The 20,353-nt window shown below is 50.4% G+C and overlaps 2 protein-coding genes across 5 annotated transcripts in view; one reads left to right on the top strand and one right to left on the bottom strand.

The window, feature by feature from the left end:
* The window catches only part of RNF216 (ring finger protein 216), an 81,350-nt gene extending 67,242 nt beyond the window's left edge, over window positions 1-14,108 (bottom strand). For 2 of the 4 annotated variants that reach the window (XM_080383863.1, XM_080383865.1), the window contains exon 1: window positions 13,129-13,267. The gene's annotated coding sequence lies outside the window, so the exon portion shown is untranslated. Of the gene's footprint in view, window positions 1-6,132; window positions 12,823-13,128; window positions 13,268-13,734 lie in introns of those variants that run through there. The other 2 variants (XM_080383862.1, XM_080383864.1) reach the window with 2 other exon arrangements.
* A 1,255-nt stretch (window positions 14,109-15,363) lies between these two features.
* Window positions 15,364-20,247, top strand: LOC308063705 (urotensin-2 receptor-like; the record flags this gene model as incomplete). Its single annotated transcript, XM_080387011.1, is given in 6 exon segments — window positions 15,364-15,458; window positions 15,519-15,618; window positions 15,620-15,913; window positions 15,917-16,011; window positions 16,013-16,107; window positions 16,110-20,247. Coding segments are annotated over 6 exon segments (825 nt in total). The 3' UTR covers window positions 16,256-20,247.
* Between the last annotated feature and the right edge of the window lie 106 nt (window positions 20,248-20,353).

The following is a 20,353-nucleotide window of genomic DNA, read 5'->3' as shown; positions in this document are numbered from 1 at the left end:
TGAATACATACGGGGACTCTGAGCACAATTTGATCACTGCAATGAGAACGGAGATCTTTTTATTGAGAAATATTCATCTCATTATTAGAGCACAGAGGAATCTGTATTGTTAAATATTTATTGGTGCTTAAGGTGGAAGAAAATGGTGGGTCTGCTATAAAGCCCTGTTTGCTAGTACACAAGAGCTGTATAAATTCCTCCTCGATAATTCTACTTAACCTCCTCTGCAGGGAATAGGATTTGCAGCTAGGACAGCAAAATGAAGAAATCAGTTCAGATGCATACTATGTACTCATATCTACACCCCCCTCAAGGAACTAGTCATTACCATCTTCAGAATGTTTTAATACAGGATAAAAAGAAAAGAAATTTAAAAAGTATAATTTAGCACTTAAAGCTAAAACCCAAGCCACATTTCACAGCAAGCACACGCTGCATGGCAGCGCTGAGAGTCAGCCAGCTTTGGGCAGCAGCAGCCTGCACAGCCCCTGTCCTTTTTGAGAGGTCACATCCACGTTATTTCAGTTGTATTTTCCCCCTGCCACCTAGCCCTGCATAGAATTTTTCCATCCTTAAATATCTCAGTACTTTAGGAATCAAGATCAATACGCTTCTTGCCATATAAAAGATGGAGAAATGGAAGCATGGAAAGGACCAGTGTGGCCAGGGCCACCAAGCAGGCTAGCAGTAAAGCCAGGAGCAGCACCCAGGCTTCCTCAGCTCCTCTACCCATGCCAACCACTTCTGTTTCCTAGCAGGCTGGTCCTACAAAGCACTCCTTGCAACAACCAAGGGCCCCTGCATAGCTGGCACCTGCCTCATCCCAGCACCCTCATGCAGGCTCATGCTCAACAAAGGAACCTCTTAGCAGGCAAAACCAGCAAAGGATCGCTCCAAGACTGGCTGGGGAAGAACAAGGACGATTGTGAAAGCCACAAGTCAGCCCTCACAGCATCAAGCAGTGCAGACAGGGGCTAGACAGGTGTCTGCTCGGCTTTGCTCTGAGCAAAGCTAAGTAGCTTGGATATTTCTCCCCTACGGGGGCATGCAATGCATTAGCAGAGTTGGGTATGCGTGTTTGTGTGGTGGGTCAACACTGCAAACGCTTAGCACAGTCTTCTCCCAAACAGCTCAAAAGGTGCTACGTCCAATGCTGGCTAAACCACAGCTGTCCACATCCAAGAACAAGGGATAAGCCCCAAGACTAACATTAAGCCCATATTCTCTACAGGCAGCTCTGCTTCCCACAGAGACGAACTTGCACACTTCAACCCTGAGCACCAAGAAAGAGGTACAGCAAATAATCTGAAATTATATTTGGGATAACAGACTGTCTACCTCCTGCTCCAACCCCAGAAGTGAAAGATGCTCACACATCACCAGAAGACCCATGGTGGTTTAAAAGCAGGAATTTAATAAACAGCGTTAACTGTAATACACAGTCAAGGCAACAACAACAACAAAAAAGCCAAGCCTGGGAAGAACTGGCATTATACCACTTTTCTGTTTCAAAACAGACTGCATAAAACCCCAAGCAGCTTAATAAAGCACTGCTTTGAGGGTAGAAGCCAAGCTTCCACCGAGGGCTAGCAATTCATTGTGTCAATACTCAATACAGCGCTCAAGTTTAAACAAATATCTATAAGCATGGGCCAGTTCCATCTAGTGGCATGAATAAGAAGTTTATTCATGTTTATAGCGCTAGGCTGCCAAGAATGTGAAGTAACAAGATCAAAGCCACCCACCCTAGGGTCTTACCCTACATAAACAACGTAATAAAAATGCAAGCAAGACAGATGGAAAGCAGCTATTCCACACTACCTCAGTGATTTCAGTGCCTATTTATAGGTAAAGAATAAGGCTACCTATAACCAAGCTCTAACATGACCATCGGCTTTTATGCAATACAGTCAAGGACAGGGTACCAGAACCACTGCAACAGAAAAGGACCTGGCAGCAGGCAGACATACAACATGCAAGCCTTTTTTTAATTATTTTTTCTTTTTCTTATAAATTCCCACCTGTACACACACCAAACTGGACTTGGGACTTGAATCCCTATAGAGAATCTGGCTGACACAAAACTCTCGTCATGACTTCGAAGCCACCCACTGACAGCACAGCAAAGATCACCACGCTGCAGATGCAGTTCCACCAAACCTCCCCTCCATTTTCCACATCACTCCACGTATTCATGACTCTGCACATCCAAGCTGTTTCACTGCATAGGCAATAAAATCCTCCCCATTAAGGTTTTTCCTACAGCAACTTGAGAGAAGAAAAACCCATTAACAGAACAGCACTGGAAAAATCAAGAGACCATCAGGGACTGACGTGTAACTGTTCTTTGAACTGACAGATCTTAGACTGGCAGTTGAAGTCGCACGTACTTCCCAAACCAGCTTCTCCTACATGCAAAAATATCATCTATAAAACCACTGGTCTCAACCACTACCGTGGGTTGAGGGATCAGCTGCTAAGAGATGAAGCAGGTCTCAGGTGCACATGGAATGCTTACACAAAGATTTCCAAAACGCATTCAAAATCCCTGCAAACACCACGTTACGTATTTTTAGCCTAACCTAAAAATAGCAAGCATTGATACTGTGCATATATTTAAACTCCCAGTATATGCAGGCGTTTTGGGACTGCAGTAATTGGAGCAGAACTCTGATCTGCTCCCTCCACCTCGCATTTGTGCTGCAATGAGCATCTTCAGATGGTGCTGGAATTTAAAGCGACAGTCGAGGGGAGACCCCCTCCGAGACACAGTGTAATGTATTTTTTCCCTTACAGCATTTGAGATCTTGAACTCCCACATACCCAAGATGGGACCAGACTCAAAGCACTTTTCTGGCTCTAGCTCAAGGCAACAGGATCAGACAGAAAGCACTGCAGGGGAGGTAGGAATTGAAAATCCAACTGAAGCAGGGGAGGGGAAAGGAGGAGGGAAAAAAAAAAAAAGGAGAAAAAAAGAAAAAAAGAGCAACTTGAAAGAGATGTCAGCAACATCAAATCATTGCGTGTTTTAGCCTCTTCCCCATACAGCAACACCACTGTTGCTCACCTACACTGACAGAAGAGCATCAACTCCTACTTTCTGCCTGCAGGCAGCAAACGTGTCTGCCGGTAGCCTGCAAGCAAGGTGAATTTCTAGCTCGTTTCAAGCTGCTAAAACACAGACAAGCTACTTAAATAATGCATGGCTTGTGACAACCACCAAAATGAAAAGCTAAAAATTCAGCACTTCCGGAAAAAAAAATAAAGCACAACAGAAGGGAAATAAACCAGCCTGACTCACTGTCAAGCGTTTCATTGGAACATTTCAAAGGGTTCATGATTTGCTGGGGGCTGCTGCTTGTAACACTCACTTAGCAAAAGCAGGGAGAGTTTAACAGCAGTTGATCGTGTTAAGCAGCATCATCCCAACGAAAAATTAGAAATCCCCTGATCATAAGCCCGACAAGAACCGCTAGGCACAAACAAGCCCTATTTACTATGCACAAGGCAGCTACTGCCACCGCACCGTACCTTGCAAAGGAATAAAGCCAGGGGTTGAAACAACCTGCAGCAGGGCTTCTGCCGAGCAGGTCTGCATGGAGGCCCGTCCACAGCTCCGGCAAAAGCAGGAAACTACACCAAAACAAAAGCATTGGCCCCAGCCCAAAATCCTTACCCCAAGCCTCCTGAAGATAGAGGAGCGCGTGGGCAGTGGCTCGCAGGCAAGACCACCTGGTTTCCAGCAGCAGCTCGGTTTGCTACAAAAACAGCACAACCAGCTACAGATACCACACAAAGGCTCCTCTTAAGAGCCCAGAACGGGGATAGATTTACGATGACCGCATCCGTGTAGATTTTTGGACCCATAACATCTGCTGAGGAAGAACAGACAAGAAGATCATTTGATAACGAAATTGGTTTTTAAGTTTTAAAACACTCCCTAAATGTTTCACAAGACATTAGCAGCTGGCTTGGTTTACCAGATTATTTTAGATAGACATGTACACCCTCTAAGAAGGGGAAAACAGGACTCCCGAGAACTGAGAAAAATCAAGGAGCAAAAGCTGAACAATTTTTTTTCTCCGTTAAGAGCCAGGTACCACAGTTCTGCTGCTGAAAGCCAGAGAATTGATTTTGTCACACCAAAACAGAAGACACTATAACATTAGAAGCATTAGATTTACTTTGTGAAAAGTAAATCAAAGCTGGTTACCTCCCAATATATACAACATAAGCCTCCCCCCCCCCCCCCCCCCCCCCCCCATTGTTCAGAAAACGTCTCAAAAGAGCGGCCACTATTCCTGCAGCCACACCAGCAACATAACTGGTTTTGGAAGCAGCGCTCCAGGCTAGAACATTACTGAGATGGACAAGAGGGACAAGGAGTCATCAAGCTTCTCTGGCAGCAATCACAACTTCTAGTTCTCTCACAAAAGCTCTCAAGAAGACAAACCGTCCCGTGAAACATGTGCCGAAGCCAGGGATGCCCTTGCCACCAAGGCTCACTGCTGATGTGACGGCTCTCGATAACTGCAGAGCGCTTAGTGGTCCCTGCATCCCTGAAGAGCAAACCACGAGCTCACCAACACAGGGCTGTCCAGCTTTACTAACATCCTGTATGGTCTGTTGTAGCTTCATTCCAAGCTCTGCTTGTGTGTTTTCACAGTCAATTCTCAGTCATCAGCATTATCAAGAACACACCAGAAGATATTTTGAGAAGAGAGGCTATGGACTCACAGGGTATGAGCCACCTCTGTGTGTCACTGCTCCAATATAATGAAAATCACTTAGGAGCAATTAAGAGAGCAGATTTTTAAGGACTACTTGGGTTCAAATCCATAACTATACTTTTCTCATTTTGCAAGTCAACTTGGAAGTCTGCACACCACTAGACTTAGCAACTTCACTTGCAGTTCATCATTCCATTAAAGGTGACAGTACCACTTAATCCTAATTTTTTGAAATAACCAATCTCCATTTTTATTGCATCTATGAACACAAAGTACAAGAGGAAAGAAACCTGTCCAGTTTTATCTTATTCACCTAACAGCTGGCCACCTACAACGTATTAGTTTTCCTAGCAAAACCAATCTCTGCTCTGTGAGCTCTTCTCTAAAATGAAAAGCTTCTAAAAGATGCCTTTTTTTCCCCAAAACTGGGCAGCTACTAATTAAATTCAACTGAAAGTTCCCAATGTCCTCGAGCTATTGCCTGATGACTGGTACCAAGATCAACTGCTGGACATCTCAGTTCCTTCCCACAATCCCTGATAACAGGGCTCCGTATCATCACACCTCTCTGATCGGTGTGAGACCACTAATTCTGACGTATGCAAAAAAACATGCCCCGCACAAGAGGTGGGGAGCTTTGGATCAGTCATTTGCCTCCCCTACCAAATTGAGACCTGGAAAAAAAAAAAAAGTTAAATTTACAAAGTCCGGTTAAAAAGGAGAGTTAATGCCATTGCCTTGGGCTCATTTTAACAGCAAAGTGGAAATTCAAGGCTTTGAGGGAAGAAAAGGTGTCTCCACAGCTAGCTCCTGTAAGAGCTATCTACTCCACCTGTCTCATGCTTCTGGCACGTGCAAGGTCACACGGCACAATCCCCAAAATCCCAAACCTCCCTCCCACATCACAAACAGGCACCAGCTTGGCATTTCAGCAATAATTCAGATGCTAGCAGCTCAGCACTTCGCTAGGGCAGCGCACGCAAAACCAACCTCCGTGGGCTCACAGCCAGCCTCCCAAACCATCCCTTTCAAGAACGGTTTTGTTCTGATTTTGTGGCATAAGGGTGGGGACGAACGGAAGAGCACACAACATCATGTGATTTGCAGCTTTGCCGCTTCCAGAGCGAGTTTTACTTCCAGTTTTCTTACCCTGAACTCGCACGTATGAAGAGGCGGCGGCAGAGGCTCCTTTCCCTGAGCAGCACCGTTATTAAACCCACCAGTGCCTGAAGGAGCTGGACTCCACGGACGATGGGGTGCTGCACGCACCCTGTCACAGCCCTACGTAACATTAATTACAACTGCCTTCTCCTCCCCACCAACCCAGCAGCCACCCAGAAAAAAACAAGAGAGGTGCCCTCGTGCCGCAGGACGTACACGAGAGTGCTCCTCTGTTACTCACACTTCATAGAGCTCTCCAGGGAAGAGGACACATTTCCTCTCCAAATCCTTAGTAGTCTGGGGTTTTTTTTCCCCCTTTTTTCTTTCCTTTTTTTCAAGGATCCTGAATGTCACCTTTAAAAGGTATAACAGAACAAAGAAAACCAAGCGCAAGCTTTTAAGTAGTTACTTAACAAAGTGGATGCACGTCTTCAGGAGCCTTCAGGTTACCATCTCAGCACTGTTTTTCACTGGAGAGGAAACGAAGAAATAAAGGATTTAAGGTTGCTGGTTAGGGCGACGCTAGGACTCCGGCACTGATGATCACACAGATGAGGCACCAGCAGCCTGCTCCGCTCACAGCCCCGTTTGCAGGGGGCACGGGGAATAAGGAGGAGGCAGGCCGCACGCAACCGGCAAACTGCTATTAACAGCAGCGGCAAGGGACTGACTAGACCAAAACCAGGAGGGCTAGAAAGCACAAAGCGTCAGTTTTAGTTGCGCTACTAGCCAGAAGACTATAAAATATCAAAGGATTGATAGGTTGCAATGGCATCCTAGATGTTAAGCTGCTGCCCAGCAGAGCAACTCGGGAAACCATCTAAGCTGCCCCTGGGAAGTTGTGTTCCAGAATAAAGCACAACACACCACCAGCAGCAAATATGGAAAGAAAGGGTGTAGGGTGTTTTAATTGTATTTTAAAAGTGACCAAAAAAAAAAATACCTTTGTTTTCAAGGATAGCTGCAGTCCACAAAGCACAGCTCACAATTTTGCAAAGCTGCTGACAATGTAAAAGCTGAGACTTGACCTTGAGGTGGCACAGAAGGGGAAAAACCCCAGCTTACTGCATTAACCCACCTTAGCAAAAAAAGGAAGATTTCCGTGTCAATCTGCACAGTACTTCTAGAAGTATCAACTTAAAAGCTTGCCACCAATCTAGGTGTCAAACATCCCAGAATTAGGGACTTCCAAATAGAATGACTTCACAGGTCACATATTCTGGTTATTCCAACTGTACCCTTTTTTTTAAGCCATGTTAAGCATCTGCACTTGCCATAATTTCAAGGGTGAGTGGCCAGAAGCTGTGGCTTCATGTTAAAAAGGGTTTCCCTGCAAGACCTGCTTAAGATGGTCACGTTTCCACACCACAGCATGTCACCTCCTCTCACACAGAGTTCTACCAGCATTTGTTACGCTTTGAGAAGAAATGCCCTGGAAAATGTCTTTTGTAGAATTCAGATCAGATGCCTTCTCTCCTCACACATCCACCAGGGCATAAGTGGGAGAACACAACTAAGATGCTAAAATAAATTGCAAGAAGGGGGAAGACCTTAAACTGCTGCCTAAGAGCTGACACTATGCAACCACAGCTGATACCCAACCAGCACACAAGCAATACGTGTTCCCAGTCCAAGATCAGGCACTGCCTTTGAAAGATGCTTTTACACGTTCAGATGAAGGGCTTCAATACATGCAAGAGCTAGCTTAGAGCCATACTGAGCCAACAGGCCACGTTCCCTGCACAGTGAAACACATCTTAAACTGCCCGACGTACCAAGAGTAAAATACCGATGGAAACCTTGCAAGGCGTGTGCAACACCTGAGCAGCAAGTCCACACTCTGCACCGATTCCTGCTGGAAAGAGTGAAAAAAAAAAAAAAAAAAAAAAAAGCTGCCTACTGCACCCAGCAACGAGGAGATTACCACCAACCCCTCTGAAGAACAGTAACTTACACCCTTACTGCTCAAGCACTGCACATGGCCAGTTGTTACAAGATTTTCAAGCCAGCCAGCAATTGCTTTTGTTAAACTGGGGTTAGGTTTTGGTTTTTGGTTTTTTTTTTTATCGCATCCATGCATTAGCCTTGTGGCCAACCAATTCCAGCCCAGCAAGCAAGCCCTCAGCACCAAAAACTGAGGGCAGCCCTTCCAGGCTCCCAACAGTTGTCCAGCCTGAGTTCATCCACATTGCGTGGCAGCAGTCACGGCAGGGTTTAGGCAGAATATGTTAAAATAGCAGAAAAGCAAAGAGGTTGTATTTGAGGTAAGCATACCACTACATCAGAACTGAAAACGCTGAAATCTGATCATGGCCAGATTTATAGAGATGCTCCACATCCAGCATTATTCTCTTCTGAGACTATTAAAGTTCATAAATGAAACAATGATCAGCTGGCCAGCTAAAAAGCAAGGAAAGAAGCACACACCGCACATTAATCCTCCAGGTCCACAGCCATACAGATTTAGGAGACTGCAAGGTACCTAACAATTTTATCCCAAGGCAAACATTTTGCATAAGCAAGACTACAAAAACCACTACAGGCCACAGCCAAGAGGTTGCACAGGCTGCAATCAGACCATTTGCTAAGGACACAACTGTCTTCAGGCTGCAAATTTGCGTGCCTACCCCTTAGTCATCGCAGTCAAGTGTCCAACACTGTTTAAGCCTTCACACAGTAAAATATAAATTCTTTTCCTGGGTGTTGCAACAGTACAACATCAAACAGATTATTTAACCATCTGGGATAGAGGGTCATTAAAAGCAGCCACAAACTGCTAAACAAACATAAAAACATTAAGCTGAGGAGCATTCTTCAGACTGTGCTCGAGTCAGAGGTGCGTTCCAGCTGTTGCAAGCTGGTCTGTGCTCGTCATGGCTGATCCAAGGGCACCTCCCAGTTTATACACAATGAAGCCTGCTCAACTACAATAGGATTCCGGTTTAACAATATAGAGAGAGGACATGAACTATTTATGCTACCCAAGTTACTGCTAGTCTCGTTCATCTGTAGCTGGAAATCCTAGCAGCAGGGAAGTATGAAACACCGTACACTGCTGGTTTCCTGCAAGGGAATAAAAGCTTTTTTCCTGCCTCCCCATTATACTGCTGCTGTCATCTTCCTCAAATTGCATTACAGCACGCTACGGCGAGAGCAGGGAGAGGAGGAAAGTCTTCTAGGCAGCATCGCCGCTGTGCTGCAGGCAGCTGTCAACATCGCTGCCTGCTCCACTCTGCTGTGCCACTGTAACACCTTTAGCCAACAACATTTTGTACTTGCCACAGGTATGCGGGCAAGCGCTCCCTCCACCACCAGCCTTCAGGTGCCTTCAAGCAAAAATGATCTGCAAGAAGCATCAGGGAGAGGCCTCCCTCCCCCCATCCATCAAATATAAGAATGCATCATGTCTTTGGGATGGTATTTGGAAGTAAAAGCGTAAATCTGTTCCTAACTCTAGTTCTGCAAAGGCTGCAGAAGAGCCAACCGCTGTCTGCCTTTCTCCAACCAGGAAACAGCAACACCAGTGCCCACAGCTTGGTAAGAGCACGTCAGTATCGACAACGAAGTACGGGAGCTTTATGGAGAGGTGCTTTCGACAAGAATGTATTACTAGAGGCCATTTTCCATCCTTATACTCCCCCCCAAAAAAAATTCTAGCTGGTACCAATCCCGACCACCTTATACGACAGTGTAATAGCACATGATGCCTCTACAGATCTTGTCCAAATATTTATCTAAATAATGCAAACACTAGCTTGGCCTCCTTACAGAGCTAAGCAAATCAAGTGCGCTTGTCCTCAGAAGCCAACTGAAAACATTTCAGGTCACCCTGACACCTACGTACACTCCCAGATTTCAGCTTGCCAACTTTGCTTCTCACTACAAGTGACAATAACAGCCTCCAGAAGTCACCCCATGAACAGGCAGGCTGCACTGGCATCAGCAAAGGAGTTGGCTCCCCCAAAGGCAGCGAGAAAGCCGTGCTTAGATTTAAATTCCCCGTGACCTGGGTTAGAAACGCTGCAAGAGAGCATCATGACTCAGGGTAGCAGCTGCCCCTGTGCTGAAATCTTCCCCCAAAGCCCAATGCTTTTTCCATTTAATCAGGCACTGACAGCTCCCCTCGCGAACGCAGGGAGGGGACCACAGTGGTGCTGGTAATTAAGAGAAAGGTGTCATTCAGAAGGAATATTATTTCTAGTCCTCAGGAATTAAGCTTTCTCAAAGGTTGTTACAAATTTAAAACTACCACAAGCTCTTAAGCACTGACCCAGGGGAAAAACATTACTCCTGAGATATTCCAAAATAAACCTGAAATTCTATAAAAGCGACATGAATGCTGCTGAGAACAAGATTATCCCAGCTCAGTAAAACATTCCTTATTATCTTCCATCTCAGTGCTTTGGCAAAGATAACTTATTCAAGCCACCAGGGCACTGCTAAGTGGCCTTTTTTGCTTTTTTTTTTTTTTTTTTTTCTTGTTCTCCCTGCCTACCCTCCCCCAATTTCCCACATTTCCCGTTCCAGTAACCTGCTTAAAATGAAACTACTCCACTCCTCCTCAGACTAATGCTGATCAGCACGTTATTCGGCTGCACTTCAAACACAGGAACTACCACACCAGTACACAAATAACCTTATCGCCTGGGCTGCCACTGGAAGCTAGGGTCTCAAGTCAGCTGCATGTTTCACACCTTCCACTGCTCATGGTATTAAAAAAAGGCACTTACACCACCACCACCCCACCCACCAGGGACAGATCCTACTGGGAGTAACCAAAGTTACATGCAGCAGCTTGAAAAGCCCACCCATCTACCAACAGCAATTAAACCCGCTATTATTTTAGAGCGCACACAGACTTCTGAGCCTATTAGCGCCCTTCCTTTCAGTAGTTAAGATGACGTCTGAATTCAATAATTTAAATGAAGACTTAAAATATCTCCAGACCAAATCCATGCGCAAAAAAACTCCCAAGCTTCTGATGAAATGAATTAGCGGTGCAGTTCTGACTGTCCCAAAAAGAATGCAGCCAGTGGCAAGCCCTGACACCCTTTGCCACGCCAAGCTGCCGGCGCTATGACACAGTAAACCACTCACAATGGCTTTAAAGAGAAACAAATAAGACACCCATCGCAAATTAACGAATGGGAGCTTCTTCCGGCAGGCACTAAAAAACACTCGAAGGGCTCCATGCCTCTCGCGCTTGGGTTTGTGTTACTCTGGCTTGCTAAGCAGCTCCTGGCCCCCGAGACAGGCTTCCTGCCTCTCTCCAGCTGCGCCGACGTCGCAGGAGTTGCACACTCTCCCCACCTATTTTTGCCATGGGACTTTTTAGCCATTTGTGTCCAATTTCAAAGCACAAGCCGCGCTGCCAGCGATCGTAGCTCACTGGCAGCAGTAACGCCCACTGCATTCTCAGGCAGACAAAGCATTGGTCTACCCAGGAATTTGGACTTCTGAGACAGCTTCTGAAACACAAGCCCAGGAACAGGCTGCCAGCACCCTCCTGCTGGAAACCGGCATGGACCTTATCATCAGTAAAGCTTGATCCAGCCACTCTTCCAGGAACTGTTACTTGTGCCCAGACTTATGCAGCTGCCCGAGCCAGGCCAACAGGAAAACATCCCAGGAAGGAAAGAAAAAGCAATGGAAGAAGGCCCATTACCAAAATGCAGCACTACCAAGCAGGCTGAATGTTTCTACAGATCTTCAGGAAGTGGGTCCAAGTTCTTTCCCAAGTCTTGGTATTCCAGGCACAAAGTCCTGTCAAGATGATCGTTTATTAGCATCTAGTCACACCATGTGGACACTGGGCACATGAATTCTATTAAGATGTTTACAGTATCAAAAAGCCTGATGTAAGGCAGTGGAATTTTTGCACAGCATTCATCCTAGAAATGAAAAGCTCAGATTAAAGCTATAAATCCAAAGTTCTGCAACTAAAAGCTGTCCCTGCAATTCCACTAGTCCTAAAGAAAATGGGTTCCACCATATGGTCTGTGCTGCATGCTCCTACGGCCCAGTACCTGTACAGGAACGTACCAGAACCTGCTCAAGATCTGGGTCTGCAGAATGATGGGTCTCAGAATATCCTCCCTCACCTTCCAAACAGGCCACTGGAGGTAAAAAGCTCTTATGCCATCCCCTCTGGAAGCAGGAGGCAGCCACACACAAGGATAGACAAAACCCAGTCTATCTACCTGATGGAGGACACTTTCCTTCTCCTCCACTGCTACTCCTGGAAACCTGCAGCAGCTCCAAAGCACATCAATTAAGACAGCAAAAATTGTAAGAAAGGAAGAAACAACCACAGAGACAGAACAAGCAGGGATCTGCTCAGAGGTCTTAGCACTAAGAATGCCCATGCCTTTTAGCCACCAAGGCAATTAGCTACTGCTTTTAGGACTGCTGCCCAAAACAAAGTAAGAAGAGTCTGCTGCTCTGTAGGGCACTCGGTAAGCTGGAAAAGAAACACAAGAGACACTGTGAAAAGCACACAGACAACCGAGCTATAGGCTGTCAGCATTACGACTGGATAATGAAAATGAAAGTGCACAGCAGTGACATTAGCTTTTCTTTTTTAAAGCATCAGAGGTCTCAGAAAACAGTGACCAAACCTTGACACTTCTCCTGAGAAAATGAACCTTGCTTGATGAGCAGTAAGGAAGCTCAATATAAACACCAGCAACTAAATTTGTTTGTACGCAAGATACATTTCTGCCGTAAGTATTTTTCAACAAGACTTTAAGGTATTAGATGTCATTTGAAGACAACACTTCAGGTCACAAAGTGAAGGTGAGATGAAAATAAAAACCTCCCCCGCCAGACTCACAGGTGCAAGCGGCCGTTACCTGCCAGCAGCCACGCAGGGCTTCCAACGAGCACAGCTGCGAAGCCAGCAGATCTACAGGCCAACAGCAACTTTTTAAGCCAACCTGACACTTCGCTCACCCCAAAGCGGCGTGCAGGAGCGCTGCCTGGGCTAGCTCCGCTCCTCTTCACACGCACACGGGAGTGAGCTACAGCTCTTCAGCCTCACAAGCTGGTGAAACCCCGACCTTCCACCAGCTGTTTGGGGGAACAAGCGCGGCTCCAGCAGCAGAAACACCCACCAGAGACCTCCGTTATAGAAATGCTGCGTGCGTCAACACTCCAGCGCCTGCTCTCTCCCCCCAAGCTGAGCTAGTACTCGAATCGGTAGGGAGAGGGGGGGAAGAGGAGGAGGAGTATCTCTTACACAGATCCCTCAACTCCGAGGACAGCTGTGTTTTGGGTTTCTTTTCTGCAGCAGCTCCCACAGCAGATGCCTGAAATGTCAAGATGTCCCAACGGCACCGCGTGTTTCCACAACAAGCCGGGGGTCAGGGGAGCAGCACAGGCTCGCAGCCGCCTGCCCCCACCAGCTCCGCAGCCGACGCGGTTTTTCTTCCCGAGCACAAACGCCCAGCCCGGGGCACCTGGAACGAACCGGTGAGGAGAGCAGCGCCCCGAAACCGCGCCCGGGTGTCCCCTACCCGCCTCACCGCCCCGCCGGGGGAGGACCCCCGGGGGAACGGGGGCCGCACCGGGGCCAGGCGCTGACCCGGGGCGGGAAACAGCGAGGCCGGCCCCGGGGAGGGCGAGGAGGGAGCGGGGGGGAACCCGGCCCTTAGGGGAAGGGAGCCGGGGGAGAACCCGGCCCCAGCCGGGAGCAGCGACCGAGCCCGCCGCCGAGGGGGCGGGCGAGGCCCAGGGGACGGGGCGGGGAAACCCGGTGCGAACCCGCCACCGCTCTCCCCGGGGGCGGCTGAGCTGGGCCGGGCCGCGCCGAGCCCACGGGGAGGGGCCCGCGGCCGGTACTCACCGGACCCATCCACCCCCGCGCCGCCCCTCCGGCCCCGCTTCATTTAACCGCCGCTGCCCGGCTCCTTCCGGCCGGCCCGCGCCACGTGACCGCACCGCCCCGCACCATAGAGAGGAGCGGCGGGGAGCAGGGAGCGGCGAGGGAGAGATGGGCGGCCCACGCCGTCCCGTCTCGGCAAACCTACCATAGAGGCGGGGGAGGGCGGTCCTCCAGGCACCGCCGCCCCGCCCCCTTCCGGGCGGTCGGTGGTCCGGGGAGGGGGCGGGGCCTGAGGGGAAGGGGCGGGGCGAGGTGCTGCACGTGGCTCCCGGGGGTGGAGGCGGGGGCTCTGCAGGGGGGCCAGGGACGCTACGGGGCGCTGTGCCATGGGCGGGGCAGGGCCTCTATAGGCTGCTATGCCATGGGGGGGGGCAGGACCCCGGGGGGATGCTGTGCCGGGGCGGGGACGGGACACGACAGGGCCCCAGGGGGGTGCTGGATCACCAGGGGCGCTGTGCCGGGTAGGGGGGACACAGGGCCCCTGGGGGTGCTGGATCCCTAGGGGTGCTGTGGGGTCCCTGGGCGGTGCTGGGCCCCTAGGGGTGCTGTGCTGGGGGGGGAAGGAGGACAGGGCCCCTGGGGTGCTGTGCCGGGGGAGGGGGCTTGGCAGAGCCCCTGGGCTGGGAGCCAGACCCCAGGGTGACCCCCCCCAGGGCTCTGCTGCCTTCAGGGGCCTTCAGTCCTGGGTTGGGGTGCCAGGCGGCCCTGGAACAGAGCTGGGGGGCTCTGCTGCCTGTGGACCGGGCAGGTTTATTGTCACCGGTGTCACTCACTTGGCCCCAAAGCCTGGCTGAAGCCAGGAGCCATCTCCCAGAGGATGCTCATGAAGGAGCCAAGCTGCTCCATGGACCCTCCTCACCTTCCTGGGACCCCCCCAGCTGCCTCTGCCCGGCTGCCGTCCCCAGAACACCCTCAAAGTCCAGCAACGCCTGTCACCCCCCTGGCCCAGCCATGGGACAGAGCAGCCCTGGGGACAAGACACCACGGTGGATTTTTGGCGACATTAATGTCCCCTTTGCTACCTGGTTATGGGGAGCAGGGGGGCGGGCGGTGGGCCATGAACCCGAGGTCAAACAGCACTGCAGAGCTGGAGAGGCCCAGGAGATGAGGGGGGGGATCAAAAAGAAGAGTAAATAACCCCAAATCTCGTAGAAAATGGTCCATCTGCAGCAACGCACCTGACGGAAGGAGCAGGGCGGGTGCTGGGGGCCTCAGGAAGGGCTGGTGGGTGGCTGGGGTGTCCTGGTGTCCCTGCCGTGAGGGCAGAGGGACGAGTCCCACCTCCACGAGGCTGGTCTCCCACCTCACTGTGCACGGGGAAGGCAAATGGCTTCTCCAGGCAGGGCCGGGCAGCGCGGGGTTCGCCGGGGCAGAGACCTGCTGCCGGCAGGGCTGGGCCCGCTTCTGCAGCGTGGGGTTTCCCCCAGGAAAGCTCCTTGGGCAGCTCTTGGCAAGGGAGGATGGAGCTGGGCACACGTGCCTTGGTGCCCTGCCACCCCAAAAATGCTGCCAGCCAGCCCAGTGCCTCTGCTGAAAGCACCAGCAACCTCTTGGTCACCTTCTTCCTCGGACCCCGTGTGTGCGGTTGGGATGGTGGGAACCAGCCACACGCTGGTGGTCAACGCCATCTGCACAAGGTGCACCAGCTTCATGTACATGTACACCATCACCCTGGCCGACCTCCTGCACTTACCCACCATCCCCCACATGGTCTGCGTGTAATTTGTGCATCACCGGCACTTCAGAGACCGGGGCTGCAGAAAGCTCTTCAGCTTCAACCTCCTCACCACGTGTACCAGCATCTTCCTCCTCACCATCATGAGCACCAAGCACTACCTGGCCATATGTCAGGCATCTGGACACCCTGTGCAGGTCAAGGCACCAGCTGGTGTGGCTGGTGGCCTTCCTCCTCGCCCTCCCCAGCACAACCTTCATTGACCTGCACACCAGCCACCATGACAGGGTGACCAAGCGCGTGTGCCACCCTACGTGGTGGATGGGAACCTACAAGTTGTACCTCACCATCCTCTTCAACACCTGCATCCTCGCGCTAGGTGTCACCATCTGTTGCTTGTACGCCAAGCTGGCTGGGATCTACCAGAGGTTCCAGCGGGCTCTCATTCCCAGCATGGACACCAGCTGATGTCCTGAGCAGAAGGTCCTGTATATGATCTTCAGCACTGTGCTCGCTTCCTGGGCTTGCTCCCTGCCCTTCTGGCCAGGGCAGCTCTTCAGCATCCCGGTACAAGCAGGGGGACTGGGGCAGCACCACCATCATCTCCATCAGCTTCCTCCTGACCTGCCTGGCCTACAGCAACAGCTGCCTCACCCCCTTCTCAACTCGCTGCTCCCCAAAAATTACAGCGAGGACCTGCTGGCCCCCAGCCCCTGCTGTCCCCCAGCCATCGCCTGGCTCCCGGGGGCTCTGGAGAGGATGGGTGCTCCCTGGGAGAGGTGGGTGCTCGTGTTGCACGCCGGTTAAGCCCTTCCGCTGGGGACACGGTGCTGGTCAGTAAGAGGTACCGGCTACGGCAGCAAACGGTGGGACAGAATCGGCTCCCTGGCGGCGGGGCAGCTCTGATCACCGAACTCACCCTCAGCCTTTTGTTAAACAACTTTCTGGCAGTGAAGTTTTTATCTAGGAACTCTATTAAAAAACAGTTTATTGCCAATTTAGTTTGAAAAACAATTTCCTGGAGGGAAGTGGGGCTCTAGGCTCCCCCTGCAAGTCCTCTGGAAACCGCTTTCCTTGATCAGTTCAGCCAGACCCTTTGAGTTGAGCCTTTTGCCGGGGGCTCCCCAGGGACCACCCTCTCACGCTGCCCACATGCCACCACCATCTCCCCCATTCCACAAAAGGGGGATGAAATTCCAGTGCCTGGGAAGGGGTGGGGAACTCCTTTTGGATTTCCACCAAAAAGCAAAGGCATAAGGACCCCTGGCGGGGGGGTGTCCCTGCCCTAAGCAAGGCATGGGGGTGCTGGGGGACCTCAGCCTGGCCCCCTCCACGGCCGTCGATGCTCATGGAGGCGAAGCCAGTGACATGTTGCCCTTCCCTCTCGGCCAGTGGCGGTGACCCCACCATGGGGCAGTGCTGGGGGTGGCGGGGGGCTGACGCCGAGGTGGGCTCAGCCCAGGCACACCCAGGGCACAGTAGCTGATGCTGCAGGGGGTCAGCCCTGGCCATCCCAAAGCCTGAACACGAGGCTGTGTCACAGGACAGCGCAGGCAGCTGGTGACAGTGGTGACAGTAGTTGGTGACAGGGTGACAATAACCACAGCCCATGTCAGAGGGCAGGGATCGGTCCCTGTCCAGGTCTAACCCCTGCTGGCACTGAACCACGCAGCTGCTCAGTCACCCCCGGCAGCAGGATAGGGAATCGGGGAAAAAGGTAAAGCTTGAGGACTGAGGTAAGAACAATTTAATAATTGAAATTAAATAATAATAATGAAAAAAGGAGAGAAGGTGAGAGAAATAAAATCCAAAGGGAAGGGGAAAGAAAGCCTGAAAGCGATGCACAATACAACTGCTCAGCACCTGCTGACCACTGCCCAGCCAGTCCCCAGCAGTGACCAGCAAGCCCCAGCCAACTCCCCCAGTTACACAGTGAATGTGGTGTCCCATGGTATGGAACAGCCCTTTGGCCAGTTCGGGTCAGCTGTCCTGCCTGTGTCCCCTCCCGATTTCCCATGCCCCTCCAGCCTTTGTGGCAGCAGAGCCTGAGCAACTGAAAAGTCCTTGACTTCATTTAAACATAACTTAGCAACAAGTACAACATCAGTGCGTTATCAGTGTTGTTCTCAGACTAAGCCCAAAACACAGTGCTGTACCAGCTCCTGAGACGAAAAAATAACTCTATGGCAGCTGAAAGCAGGACAGTCCCTTTGGGTAAAGGGCACTGGCTTGCCACCCTCCTGCAGAGCCACACCAGGAGATGGACCCATTGGAGCATCCAGCCCAGATCCGCCTTGTGCAGACATGTCACTGTCACTGCCGCTGCTGGATGCGTACCGAGGCGCACAGCACCAGGCCCACGCATCCTCGGCACACTCGGGAAAAGCTGCCCAAGCCCAGCGCCACCGGCCACCTCCCCTCGGGTCAGCGGGGCGAGACACGCTCCTGCTCCAGAGCCCTGCGGGACTGTGATGGCAGGTCTTGCCTGGCCGTGTCCAAGACTGGAATGGGGAGAGGCAGCCAGGTTCATTTAATCAGCATCCAATTAAAATTTAATTTCTCAGTCTCCCAGACCAGATGCTTTACACCAGCCCAGGAAGACGCAATGCACGGTAGCTCTCCGACCAGGGTCACCAGGCTGGACCAGCAAGACTCGCGTTGCTTATCTTTCCTACCGCAGCATCACCGCATCCAGGTTTCTCTTGCATATCTTGTCCTGCCCAAATACCTCAACCAGGGCAAGGGTCTCCCCACCCCCCAGGAACATTTCTCCCCCCACCACCCTGCGCAGGGACCACTGTAGCTCAGCCATATGGTTTCCAGCCGCAGCCTGACCTCCGCTTCGGGTGCCAACTGCTTCTGAATCTGGGACAGAGATCAGCAAACTTGGCACGACTCTCCCACAGCATCTGTGAAGCCACACTCACCTGCCCCTGCAACACCTCTCTTCTGCAGGCCATAAACCCCAGGTGATGGTGCAAGAAAACATCTGTCCTCCTCAACCCGCTGGTGCCTGACCTCCTTCCTGCCATCTCCCATCCAGCCACGAGCTCGCCCAGCGGATTTTCTTTTATTGCGTGCCTGTACAATGCAGCAGCGCCGCGGCCCCATGTCAGGGGCTCTTGCTCTCTAGAGGGATAGAAGCAACACAATAATGCTGCAGCCAAGGCTGGGAGAGCATCTGCAGAAGTGGGCGTTGTTTGCATCATCCATCCAGCAAGGAGTTGTCAGATTGCAGAAGGGGGTTCATATAAATCTTTATAACCCCCTTCTGGTCTTGTTTGAGCTTGCCTCTCTCTCATCATGCTAATTTGAAGCAGCATCCTCTCCTCCTGCCCTCCATCCCCCACCACACCTGAAAGGATTTAATCTGAGATTATTTATTGGCAGAGCTTTGGGGTTTTAGTTTTACCCTAAGCCACGTGCGAAGAGAGACTGAAAAAGGAAGCAAGGGAGAGGGTTTAGCTAGGCATCAAACTGTAAAGCTCCAACAGAAAATATAAAGAGCTTTGTGAATTAAACCCTATTCTGCCATGTCTTTTTTAAGCGCATACTAGGGGGCAGGGCAGGCAGAGTGCCCGGGACACAGGAGCATCATCACAAATCAGAAAAGAAATTGCCACTATGACAGCAGCACTTTCTGCTCAGTCTTGTTTTGTATGTCCTGCAGGAAGAGGCAGAGACTGTAAAATTTACTTGAGGAATTTAGTTGACTTGCCAAACTTCCATGAAAGAGGCAGTCAATTCCTTGAGCTCTGCAAGATCTCCTAAGAGAAATATTATTTTTTTTATCATGTTTTCAAAAAGTTCACATAGTGCACAAGTCCTACAGCACACCACATCCACTGGAGCGGGCTGCAGGAATCGCCCTCTCTGTTCGCTACGTTCACATACCAAAAGGATACCAGAAATCAGGAATACTTCACAAAAAGTATTTATTAAAGAAAACACACAGCAGAACCAGTGTTTGACAGAGCACCGAAGGACTGAAAGCATTTCTTGCTCCAAATCATCACGCAGTCCCTGTTGCTGGCTGAAACGAGGGGGTGGGAGAAACCAGCTCCCCAGCCATTTGCTCACTATGTAGTACTGCATTTGATCGTATTGTGAAGTTACTCAAGGAATAAGAAATATTACTGAATTTTCCCCCCTTTAAAAAAAAAAGCAAACAAATATGCACAGATTAAAGACATCTTAGCTTTTAACTTTAGAGAGGGAAGGCGCTGCTGCAGGGTGCACCCCAATACAGAGCACCGAATCATCACTGCCAGCACCATCCTCATCCTCGGACCCGCCTTTCTCTACTTGCCAAACACTACTAATTAGAACAAACAATCAGGAAAGCAGAGATTTATCTGCATTAATGACTCTTTCTCCAATTCTCATTAAAAGGAGGGGGGGGGGGATTATACTTTCTTTCCTGAAAACTGAGATTAGAAAAATAACAGGACAAATGAATGAAACAAGCATTCTACCTGGCAAGGAAGACTTTTATCTGGACAGTCCATATAAATCTGTTAAATCAGCTGCAGTTCTGTACCTTGCCCACGGAATTAGGTACCACAGCCACAGTCCCACGGCCGGGGTGCTGGTACTCACAACAGCGCGAGCCACTTCTGTGAGCAAACACTGATGCTCAATACGTGTAAGAGACCGGTGCTAAGGCCAGGACAGCTTCATCACACGGAACTCTGGGTCTGTCAAACAAACTGGATTTTTCTTCTTTAAACTTTACTCACTATTTTGTAGTGCTACACCATTTTCGGTAACAGCAATACCTTTTTTTTGTTGCTGCTTTTAACACTCTGCCTTTATCCTCCACCCCACCTCCAGCTAAGCTAAGCACAGTTCTGCCACACTTTAATTCCAAGCGTATCAATCTTCCTGTGACTTCCATAAATATTT

The sequence above is a fragment of the Falco punctatus genome (genome assembly GCF_963210335.1).
Source record: "Falco punctatus genome assembly, chromosome: 4".
Lineage (NCBI taxonomy): Eukaryota > Metazoa > Chordata > Aves > Falconiformes > Falconidae > Falco > Falco punctatus.
Note: the sequence above shows the minus strand (reverse complement) of the source record. Positions and strands in the feature narration are given on the sequence as shown.